This window comes from Eurosta solidaginis, chromosome 3 (genome assembly GCF_040869045.1).
Source record: "Eurosta solidaginis isolate ZX-2024a chromosome 3, ASM4086904v1, whole genome shotgun sequence".
Lineage (NCBI taxonomy): Eukaryota > Metazoa > Arthropoda > Insecta > Diptera > Tephritidae > Eurosta > Eurosta solidaginis.
In genome coordinates this window covers 34,714,375-34,727,114 of record NC_090321.1, presented here as the reverse complement: position 1 = coordinate 34,727,114, position 12,740 = coordinate 34,714,375, and the positions used below count along the sequence as shown (strand labels likewise).

General features: G+C 27.5%; 1 protein-coding gene across 2 annotated transcripts in view; it reads left to right on the top strand.

Annotated features, from left to right (window-relative positions):
- Positions 1-11,202, top strand: part of Nplp1 (Neuropeptide-like precursor 1) — a 123,120-nt gene extending 111,918 nt beyond the window's left edge. For both annotated transcript variants that reach the window (XM_067771385.1, XM_067771384.1), the window contains one exon: positions 2,928-11,202. In XM_067771385.1, the coding sequence (XP_067627486.1) occupies positions 2,928-3,377 (450 nt within the window). In that variant the 3' untranslated portion in view covers positions 3,378-11,202. The remainder of the gene's footprint in view (positions 1-2,927) is intronic.
- Positions 11,203-12,740: the final 1,538 nt, after the last annotated feature.

The window sequence follows — 12,740 nt, the reverse complement described above, 5'->3', positions numbered from 1 at the left end:
CTTTTTTTTGACTTGTGAGACAAATTGTAGATTGACTTTCCAAAGAAAATTGCACCACATTTGCGAGCCAAGAAATAAAGAAAAAATATTTTAAAATATCTCAATCTGAGGTCAAAGCCCGGAATCAGAGGACTGCCATATGAAATCCCGAAAATTCCGGTATCGCAAATAGAAATGAACCTTATTACTTGCGCCTTGCTATACGCTCAAGAAATATTGACATTGACTACATCAGATAGGGCCGTTGAGCGGCTGATCAGCAGAGAGGTATATCTCAATTTTTCATAGGCATGTGCCCCTCCACAAGTCAAGGTCCCGCTTTGAGGGGAAAAAACAGGGTTTTATCAAGCAGAGTTGAATTAAAATGTACAGGGCGTTCCTACGAAAAAGCTTTCAGAATAATTTAAAAACTCAAGAATTGCCCTCATGAAGACACCAATTTGACTTCTATTAGGTCTCGGCAAATATTGTTTCAAAAAAAGATATTACGGGTATCCCACTTTTGCATGCACCAAAAAAAGACACAAAACTTGGCGATAGTAATAACTTTTTTTTGACCAAACTAGACCCCCTTGGGTGTAACAGTTTCAGAACACATGCTTAGTGTAGCTGATTTTCGCTCTCTCTCTCTCTCTCTCTCTTTATAGTTTTGAAATTATCACCAAGTTTTGAGGTTTAAAAGATTTTGGCACACAATTTTGGGCAAAAAACTTTTCGAAAAATTTGTAAGAAATACGTCTTTTTTAAAATACGCCTTTTCTTGCTATTTATCTACTTTGCCATTTATGTAAATAAATATTGTATGTATAAGAATGAGTCGTTTTATTTTACTAAAATAATTTAAATTTTTTGGTATGTAGTTTATTTGTGGCTGTATGTGTACGTGTGAAACAAAGCAACAACATATAATGCTTACGCTAATAAATTGTGCGTGTAATAATGTAAAGACTTTAACTTATATCTATACTTAATCACTTGTGTAGTTTGCATAGTAACTGTCAACACTTACAAACTGAAAAACATACATTAGACCGTTTCGAAAAAACTCGCCATACATCTCCTGGAAATAATTTTGGAAGTAGCTTTTCACCGAACCGAAGTTTTGAAGCAAATTAAAGTGCAAATTTTGAGTGATTTATAAATATTTATTCAGCATAAGTCTTAAAGGGTTACATTTACTGTCCTTACGGGTTTTTGATTTAAAATATTTCAAAAATATTTATTTTTTTTTAATTTAAGAAACATATTTTCCTTTTCATATGTCTTCGAAAGTTTTTTTGAAAAATTATGGAAAGTAAAAAAAAATTATATCAATAAGAGGTCTAACTAAAAACAAAATTTTATAAAATTTTCAATTTTCAAAGCTTTTTGTTTAATAAAAATTTTAATAAGTAAATATCAAAAATTTTCCAACTTTTTCAAGAATAGAAATTTCGGAATATAAAACAATATCATATAAATGACTATGGCGAGTAAAATTAAAAAAAATCTATAAATATTTTTAGTTTAAAAGTATTCGAAACCTGATTTCAAGTTTTAACAGAGACCAACATTTTTATCTAAAACTTTATGAAGTATTAATAAATTTTTTGAAAAATAAAACAAATGACATCTGTTTTTCAAAAATATGAAATAAACAAAATTGAGTAAATTTAAAATTTAAAAAATTTCAAACCTTTTATTTAAAAACAATTTAAAAAGAACTTTCTGTTTCAAACTCTTTTAAAACTTAATAAAAAATAATAATAACTAAAATAAAACTTAAACAAAACTTCCACCGAAAATGTAACTAATTAATCGATATTACCTAAGCGTAAGAAAGAAAAATCACACTGAAGATGGCAAAATTCTATCAATTATCCACCTTGTCGCAAAATCAACAAAACAAAATGAAGCATTTACATTTACATTCTCTGGAAAACGGAAAATAAAAAAAAATATATATATATATAAATAAAAAAAAATTTTTAATTGTATAAAAAATCCAAACTACTCTTTTAAAACTAAGCTTTTAAATTTAAAATATATAAAAATTAATTACGAAAATATTCACATAATTATATTATTAATCAGGTTACGCAGTGTTGTAGCACCTTAAATGTTTTCTATTTTTTATTTATTTCATTTTTTAAATATTTTTTCTCTTATGTAGGTCAACTTTTAGAAAGCGAAATACATGGAAAAGAAAACTGAATTATAACTCAAACCGAGTTTAATAAAATATAATTTTAGAAAAAAGAAATATATAAAAAAATATTAAATTTTTTTAGTTTTTTTTTTTTTAATTACAAAAAAAATTTTACACTTTAATTTTCAAACTCTATTTCAAAATTATTTTCGTTTCTTTGATCTAAAATATTAAAAAAAAAATCAGAAAAGCTTCACTTTTTTAAATCAAAAATTAGGTGTGCTAAATTTTTAGTTTTCTAAATATTTTTTGTTCTTTGTCTCACGATGTAGGCCAAACTTTTGTAGGTACATAACGCATGAACGCTTTTGTATATTAAAGAAGATAAATTCTGAAATCTCATTGCGATTTTCAAAGCACTTAAAATTTGCACTTTATCTCATTAAAATATGCAGAAAAAATTTAGCATTTTCTGTGACTTGAACTTAAAAAAAAACTATTTAAATTAAAATCGATCAATATGAGTTATTTTATCAGTGTGTTACAAATATTTTAGATAAAAAAAGTTTTTCCAAAAATTTTATTTAAAATTTCTTCGCAGCTGTCTCTTAAATCTACTAAAGTTATGGGAGTTTACCACGAAATTTTTTTTTGATACGGTCTAATATACATACATACATGCATACATACATACTAACAATTAAGCGTTTCTAATCAATGACTATATATTTGTTCAAATTGCATTTATTTCTTCTTCTTTTTAACAAAAACAACAACTACAACCACAAAATGTGAACAGGTCGAATATTACCCCCAACAAGAGCGACTGCTTCAACCCATCGCGTCCGTTTGTAAACGCTGTTATCTACCCTATCGCCCTGTAGTACATTGGGGCGGTGCTGCTGGTATACGCGGTCGTCTATTCAAAAAATACTTCAATGCTTATACAAATAATAATGAAAATGTCAATAGCATAATGACCAATTCGCTGCCAATAACGTTCAATCGACCACCAATCGCTTATGCTTCAACAATGGCGAGTAATAATTATTATACGAATGGTAAAAATAAAAAATATATCAATCAAAAAAGTGCGTATCGTGCACAATTGCGAACGGGCGCTGGAGCATCATCAACGAGCAGCCTAGGCAGACAACGTCATTGGGGTACACCACCGCGTATAACGGCAATGCATCGCAGCAGTTTTCGTCGACCGGAAATGGAATTTAATGGAAAAAATGCTATATGAACAGGAATGAAAAAAATTATATGTCGAAAAAAATCAAAAATAAAAAACAGAAATAAATGAAATTATATATAACAATCTAGTAACATATGACAATAATTATAATAAAAATACAAAAATACAAAAAATAAATATTTAGATTAGCAAAAGTAGTTGCAAAATTTTTGAAGCAAGAAAAAAAAAGAATGAAAATTTTAAATAAAAAAAAACATGTGCAACTAAATACATATATACATATACATAATAAGTTAATCTTTACATTTTCTATTTTAAGTTGAAATGACAATAATTGTATATGAATTTCAAAAATATCAAAACTCTTCTTAATAAAGTAAATTGACAATAAATAGTCGAAATGACAAATGATCGCAAGCCCTCAACAAAACGTTAGAAATAAAAATTAATAAAACCTACGAAAGCTCTTTGTTTTTACTCTATAGCAAGGAAGATTATTGGTTGACTTGTAATAAAATACCAAAAGAAACAAAAAAGTTAAGCTCAAGTCTATATTTGTAAAATCAAAATTAAAAAAAAAAAACGAAGCATACTTTCTGTGATTTTTTTTATTTTTCAGCATACTTTTGGGATTCCTTGCAATTTTTTCCAAAGAGTTTTAATGCTGTTTCTTCAAATTATTCTCGAATGTTGCGAAAGTTTTGCACACCTTTAGGATATTTTAAAATTCTTCTATTTGAATCCAAATAATGTTGTTCTGCACTTCTCTAAGATGAAATTTTTAAAATGTAGCACATTTTTAGCTGCTATGAACTTTACAGTCACAAAAACGGCATGCTTCCTCCTTGTTCTTCTTCCTGAATGCGAAAAACGGCACCGTACGAAAGCTTAAACATTTTTTCGAAATAGATTTAAATGCTATTTCTTCACATTCTTCTAGAATGTAGCATACTTTCAGGTACTTTTTGGCTTTACTTTTTAAAGAGCTAATTTTTTTTCTAGCTCTTTTCCTTGTCTGCGAAAAATCGACACAATATGAACTGTAAAAACAAACATATCTTAATTAAGTTCTGATTTTCAGGAACTCAGCATTATTGCGGAATCCCTAGCGCTTAAGTGGTGAGAGAACTTTATTAATTCCTTAATCTTGAACTCAAGAACACAATTCTAGAAGTGTTGAGAAAATGTTGCATACTTTTAGGATATCTTGCAACTGTTTGATTTGAATCCAAAAAATGTAGCTCTGTTAGGTGTCGCTGCAGCGACAGCACGCTTTAAATTGATTTGAACTCTTCTGTCCTAGCTTCCTCTTGTTCTTCTTTCTGAAGGCGAAACCCGATAACAGTGCGCAATCTTTAGCCAATTTTTTTTTCGAAATGGATTTTAATGCTGTTTTTGAGTGAAGCATATTTCTAGGTGCTTTTTGGCTTTACTTAATAAAGAATTTTATGCTTCTCCTAGTTCTTTTTCTTGACTGCGAAAAATTTAAACATTGTGAATTTTAAAACAAACGGAAATAATTAAATTCAGATTAGCAATACAGCGAACTTTGCATTCATTTAAAATCCCTAGGGATTAAGTGGTCGGAGACCATAATTTTTCCTCGTCTTTAACTCAAGGTCGAAACTCTCGAAGTGTAGAGAAAGTTTGGCATACTTTAAGAATCGCTTGCCATTTTTACGGCGCTTTTACCTTTACTATACTAAGAATTTTAGGCTTCTTCTTGTTCCTCTCTATGAAACTTAAATATCTGAAAAACACGAACAGAAAAATTAAGCACACTTTTAGAATCCCTAGGGATTATATGGCAAGCGAGCTTAATAATTTTTGTTTTTTGTATTCAAGAGTAAAATGTTAATAGTACAAACTTTAGAAAGATTGAAACATAAAAGATACTTCAAGCGCGTTTGTGTGCTTCTTGAATTCAAAAAATTTTAGCATAGCAATGTGTCAGAAAGAATTCCGCTCTCAAACTAAACTATGTTTCTCTGAAAGCTTACTTAAGAAATTGTGCATACTTTTAGGACCTCCGGGAATTTATTTAATAAGCAAGAATCAAAGTTGCTTGTTCTGTTTATATAAAAAAAATGTCAAAATGCAAATAAGTTGGTCGCGAATGGAAGCACATTTTAAGGAATGCTTTGCATAGCTCGGCAATGAATATTATCGAATACAAAATAAGCAAGTCTTAATAACTAAAGATTTTAAAAAATCTCTTGTTGAGTTTCAGAAGTTCATCATTGTATTAAAAAGTTCAAAGAAAAATTTTCGCGGATGTTGAGTGTATGGTAGATAACCGGTATATGAAGCGTAAGTGGTGAATAATATAGCATACATTTAGGCTAATTTTTTAAGCTAATCGGCACATAAATTACTTGCTTCTATCCAAATGCTAGATTGTGCAATCATCATGGCTTATCCAACGTAGTAAAATAGCTACACCTTTCAATATAGCGCCACCAGCGACAGATAGATCTTCTCTATAGAACGATCTTTTTTTTCAGTCACAAAATGTGGCGTAACCAGGAAAGCGCTGTAAAGTAGGCTTTAGTTGTGAGTTGGGAATTGCGCAGTCATTAGGCGATAACATAAATGATAAAAAATTAGTGGCACTTCAGGAATAAATAGTTGAGAGAGAAAGCAAACAAATTAATTTTGCGTTTTCGATAAAAAAAAAAGCAGGCGTACTTTATTTTTATCTTTTCATTAAAAGAAGACATTTTATTATTATTAAATTATTTAAAATAAAATATTCTTCGTGGCGTGTTTCCCAGCGAAATTTATTTTATTTTGATGCATTTCGAAAAATTTAAATAATGTATTTTTTGAGGCATTTTTGTTAAACTTAACTGTGCCTGAAATGCGTTCTTTATTTGAAAAAAAAAACTATACGTCTTTGAAAAAAAAAAAAACCATTTTATAGAATGTATACTCTATCCCAAACAGGGATATAGTGTCATATTGATTTTGATAGTGAAAATATGTGGACAGACAGCTCACTCTATTTGAATTGGTCTAAATTTTGAAAATAAATGTTTCCGGAGAAACATAGTTTCAGTCTGAAGCATAGCGTAACTTACTTGGAGTTCAAAAAAACTCTTTGTGCTATCAACAAGACCTCAAAATTTATTTTCATGGTAGCTTTGACTCTAGTTTCTTTAATGATCGTCCGCGAGATAATTCGGCTAGTACTTTGAGGTATTTCTCGAGCATATCGTATATATATCCAGTTAAGGACGGTCGACACCAAAAAGGCTTCTGAAAACCCTACTAGGGATAAAATTAAGCACAATAGATAACAAAGAAGAGGCCAGTCTCATTTAAAAAGGGCGCAATTTGGAAAACTATCAGGTAACACTACCTGGAACTTGGCCTACTAATGGAGCATGCGCGATAGAGTTATTGCAATTTTCTATGTTGCGATAATATATATATTGAGATCTAGAAATGAATATACATCAAAAAAAATCGCTGTTTTTTTAAAATATAAAAAAAAAATGTCTCTTAACTCCTTTGCTATAGAGTATGCCAAGGGGATAAAAGCAATTACAATTATTTTATTATTTTTATTTTAAATATTACTTCTATTTTTATATTTAAATTAACAGGTGGTTGTTAGATACTATTAAAAAGTGTGGCATATCAAAAAGGCAGTCTAAAAATTATACGATATTAAAAAAAAACTATTTACAATTATTCAATATATAATTGAGTGAGAAATAATTGTGTTATTTTCGAATTATCTTTTCATTTTCATATATATCTATATTTATTCAATGCACATACATATTCTCTAACTGAACATATCTAAAATAATTATTCGAAAAAATAAAAGAAATATATATAATGAAATACTAAAAAAATTACAACATAACAAGTAAGAAAATATCTCGCAGACAAATAAAAAAAATAAGCTAATTTAGAAAATTTTTATTTTAAAATAGTTTTTATTTAGGACGTAAACTTAGAGCTATAATTTTTAGTAATTGCTGTATTTTTTATAATTTTTTTTTTTAATTTTTATATATCTTCAATTCTTAAATTTTTTATAATTTTTTACAATACATATATATATTTTTGTTCTTTTTGTTTTGCTTACAAATTCATAACTTGTAACCATTTTTATTTATTTTGAATATTTATATATTTTTTATAAAGTTATATTTGTTCAGTTTTTTTTTTTTTTTTTGTTTATTTATACATTTTCACATAATTTTTCAAATTTTTTACAATTCGGTTTTTATGTTTATAAAGTTTATATTTAGTTTTAATATTATTATTTTTTGGTTCAATTAAAATTTTTCTTAATTTATAATTAATATTTATATTCAGCGCTAATTTGAAATTGTTTTTATTTACTTTCCTTCTTTTATTTTCTTTGTATTTATTCTTGTATTTAATTATTATATAATTGTTTGAAATTTTGGTTCTTTATACAATGTTTTTTATTTAAATTAAAAAAAAAACAACCAAAATCTATAAAATCTTATATTTATTGTACATATCCGATGAAGATATCTGCTCAAAATTATTACATGTCTTCAAAAACCCTAACTATGCTCCGTTAAAAATGAATTTATTGAAAAACAATTTACACAACACTATAATAGTAAATAAAAAAATTTAGGACCTTAGGTCCTTCCATACGTGAGTAGGTATGATGACAATTATTAAAAAAAAATAGACCTTAAAAATTTTAATTTTGATTTTTTTTAATAATAAAAAGGTATTGTGCCATAAAACGTGTTTTGAATTATAAAAACGCGTTTCAATTGAATTTAAGTTGATTTTATAAAACAAAAACAAAAACAAAATAAATCATTTTTTGGATAAAACAAAATTTTGAAAGCTTGTTTATTTAACAAAGTGTTTTGCTAATTTAATTTAATAAAACAAAAAAGCAATTAGCTCTATTTTAAAATAAAAAAAGCCAAAATTGTATTTTTTTTTAACTGAGAATATTTTTTGTGAAATCCTTAAATTTAAACTTTTTTTATTAATTAACACTAAAAACAAAAACCAACTGGATTTAAAAATAAAAATATCGAAAATTTATATATATATATTTCTTTTTTTTTAATTTAAAACCGGGAATTTTTCTATGCGATTCTTGCATTGACTTAAGCATGCTTAACCTGGGTTCTACAAAACATTAAACACAATTTTATTTCTTACATTTTATTATAAATATTTTAAAACCTCAAAAAATTTCAATAATTAAACTCTACTACGTTAATTTAACATTCCAATAGAAAAAATAGAGCAACTTATTTCGAAACACTTATTTCTTTTAATTATAATTTTTTGTTTGTTTCTTTCAACATTTTTTATAATTTTATATTTTTTTGTGCTGCAAGATTTTGAACTTTAATTTTTCAAAAAAATATTAAGAAATTATAAGCATTTTTGCTTGTATTAAAAATAAAATAATCATGAGATATATTTTATTCAACGCTATATATTTTCGTAGAAAAACTACACACAAAAAATTTATAAAATTATTTTTACAAATTTTTTAATAATTTTAAAATTTTTGAAAAAAAAACAAATAAAATATCAAAAATTTATGAACATTTTTATTTTGTATCAAAAATCAATAAACACGAGACAGTATTCTAAAAATTTTTTATAAAATTATTTCTCTTGATTTTTTATATAAATTTCTACACTTTTGAAAAAAGGCACATAAGAGGCTATTTGACAAACACTGAAGACCTTTTGTATATTTGTATTTACTTTTTTACTTTTAGTTTTTCTTGAAAACCTAGATAAGAGCATTTCGTTTCGAAAGATAGGAAAGACGAACGCAAACAAAAATTTGATAGGCGCAGTCCGCTTGACGGACTTACTTCGAGTTGCTGAAAGAAAGAGTTTAATAAAAACAAGAATATCAAACAAATATATAATAATAATAATAATAAAATACAAAACAAAATTAAAAAAAATTAAATAAATGATAAAACAATAAAATGTAAAAACAGACCTATTCAACAGGTCTTCTTTCTTAAATTCTCTTTGTAGAACACATAATAGTTTTGAGTTCTCATTACACGTGGAGTTTTCCTCATATTCATAAAAAATTATATGAAAATGAGAAAAAACTATTTAGAATTGGGCTGTATGAGAACCAAAATTGTGTTTGGAAGTAAAATATAGATAAAGACGCTAAGAATAAAGTAAAAGGCCATGTGAGGCCAGAAAAAAGAATTAAATGGAAACTTTGAGAAAAAGTTCAGTATATTTCAAAAGGAAAAAACATGCATAATATATGATGAATATGACATTAAGACAATACTGCGTAGAAGACAATAAAAGCCTTGGGATGTTTAAAAAAACAACCAAGCGATACTAGAATGACAATAATTCTGTAAAATTAAGTATTAAAAAAAAATTTTAAGTGGTGTAGTTAAAACCATATACGGTGTTGTTCTGGAAAGCGATTTATATTAGAATCAGATTTGAAGGAAATTGCTTTTTGTCATAAACATGAAACGCTGGCATTTAATTTGACTAATTTCAATGCTTATTATAGCTAAACCGTTGTCTAGAACTAAACTTGCTATAACTTATTAAAGATCAAAAGTTCGAAGTAGTAAAAAAAAATTAGTTGAGAATATTCTTGTGAGGACAATAAATAAAAAAAACAAGCAAGTTTAAAAATTAAAGAGCTGCTCAAATGGACAATGAATCTCGAAAATATGTGCAAATTAAAAAAACAAAATTATAATTATATTAATCAAAAGAAATTTATTGCTAACAAAATTTACTAAAACTTGAAAAAAATTGAATTATTGCTTACTGTGGCAAGTTGCAAAAAATATCAGAAGCAAAAAATAACACACAAAAATTAAACAAAAAAAATTGCATGCAATCATTTTGGCTATAAATATGTAATCGTTTATTGTATTTATGTGTTATATGTATCACCAAAGTTATATAAAAAAATTTTGACAAATGTTTTAATTCGAAATGTTATTAAATATACATACATATCTACATATTTAACAAACATTTAAGTTAAAAAAATGAAATACCTACTTTATAAAAAGTTTGAGAAACATTAATGAGAAAAAAATAAATAAGAAATTTAAGAAAACTAAGCACTATAAATGTAACTGAAGACAATAACAAATATGCATATGTGTACGTATTTATTGAATTTAAAGCATGAAAAAAACGAGGCAAAACGAAACATACAAAACAAATAAATAAAAAATAAATATCCTTGCGACAATTTAAAGTCTGATGAGGTCAATAAATAATAATAAGTATAATATTTGAACACAGCAAACATTAAATCAAATAATTGAATAAAGCTAGAAAAAAACAAAAAATAGTTAAACAAGCATGTTACATGTGTATATGTGTTTAATTTAAATAATATACATACCTCTATATATACACACATACAAAGTATTTACTTTTAGTCTAAGAATATAACAAAATTGCAATTTTCTTCAAATTAACTTACAAAAATATACAAAAAAAAATATACATATGCAGGTGCGAGTAACAATTATATATATATCTTAAATACATATTTAAAGCAAAAAAAAAAAAAGAAATTATTAAAATCTAACAAAACATATATTATAATAAAAATTAAAAAACTATATAAACATATACATACAATTTTAAAAAGGTACACATCTACTTATAAGCAAAACAAATGTCTCCTCCCGCGAATTCCAGAAATAAGACCATTTTGGGAAGCGAATAAACTTTTAACATCTACGCTAGGTCATTGAAAATAAAAAAAGAACTAAATACAAAATTCAATTATTTAATCATACAAATATTTAAAATTATAACAAACATGCTTATGTATAAAAAAGTGAATATATCTAAATGGCTCCTACAAAACAGGAATAAAGCGTGTTTTTTTTATTTATTTATGAACTAAAGTGGTGAGTAAAAATTAAAAAAATTATATATACATACATTTATTTATTATAAGTTTCTTACAAAAGCATGCAAGAAATTTTCATATTACAATTTGACACAAAGAAATATCTCAAATATGTAAGTAATCCATTTTTTGTCATAACTCCTCCTGTTGTTACATCCTTTAGACATTTATTTTGAGATTAACACCACTGTCCATTTCCACTGTCTTCTAAACTGTTGCTATCAATAGTTTGAAAGCTTATGTTGCATGAGCACAATAAATACTTGTTGCCTATTATTAGGCGCAGCATGTAACAGCCAAAGTTTCGAAATAACACTTAACCCGCAAATTATAAAATTTTTGTTAAAAATGTTTAACGTTTTGAATTTTCTGAGAGAAAAAAGTTTATTTTAAAAAATTGAGGCTTCTTTCCGTACCACAAAAAATAATTACTTTCATTCTTTTGGTGTTTTAACGGAAGCCCAACGCCTTCTTTTTTTACTATGGCGAACCAAAAATAAGAAGATCCTTCAGGCTGCCAAATTACTGCAGTGTATTTTAGGTTAATATTGTAGCCGTGAATAAAGCAGCAGAAATTCAGGACGAAGCGTGCATAAGCTGTTGTCGCGTCAATAAATATACAATATTGCCAGTCAGACGTCGATCAAGGTAATACGCTTACACAGTACTTACTTCATAAGGAAGTGTTCTGGAATGCAAAGAACGATTAAAGAGACCGAACCATACATCAATGCTGGGTTCTCGATCACAAAGGAAAATAAGGTAACAAAGAGGCTGATGAGTTTGCAAAAGAGGGTGCAGAACTCGATGAATCGACAATAGATGTCGCAGTTAATTTGGAATAAATAAAAAAATACAGAAGTTGCATATGATCGATCAAGCAGGAAAGGCGTGGGCAGAAGCGCGGGACTGGAAATCCTACGATATTGGACTTACAAAGTTGCCCATAACTCTAAAGAGAGAAAACTCAAAGTTCACGATTGGTATAATACTGGACACTGCCTTCTGTCGTTAAATGCTTATAAGTTAGACCTCGTTCTAGTTCCGATATAGCATATAACTTTTGTATGGGGGGACGGTACTAGTTCTAACTCTGTTCCCTCGCAGCGCTTTTGGTATACGAATGGCTACCGAGTGTCCCACTCTGCATCTCATCAGTAGATACCATTTCGGAGGTAGTCATTAAACATGAAGTACAAAACTGTTGCCGAATGCGGCTATCTCCCATATTCGCTGCTCCCATTAATGCCGGCTCAGAACACCATATGGATTTTCTGTGAGAAGCAGGAAGCGTTTGCTAAACTATTGCCAATGGGCGACCCAGCTAAGAAAAATTGAAAAAAATCGTTTTCAAAATGTGTGATGTTGCGTTGCTCGCGCCCTGCACTCGCCAACTCAGAAATACCCCACGTGTGTCTTGCATGTAACGTTTTCCCACATGGCACCAACCATTTTTTCAATTGCAATGTGGAACCAACGCCTCTAAAGCCCTTATCTCTCTT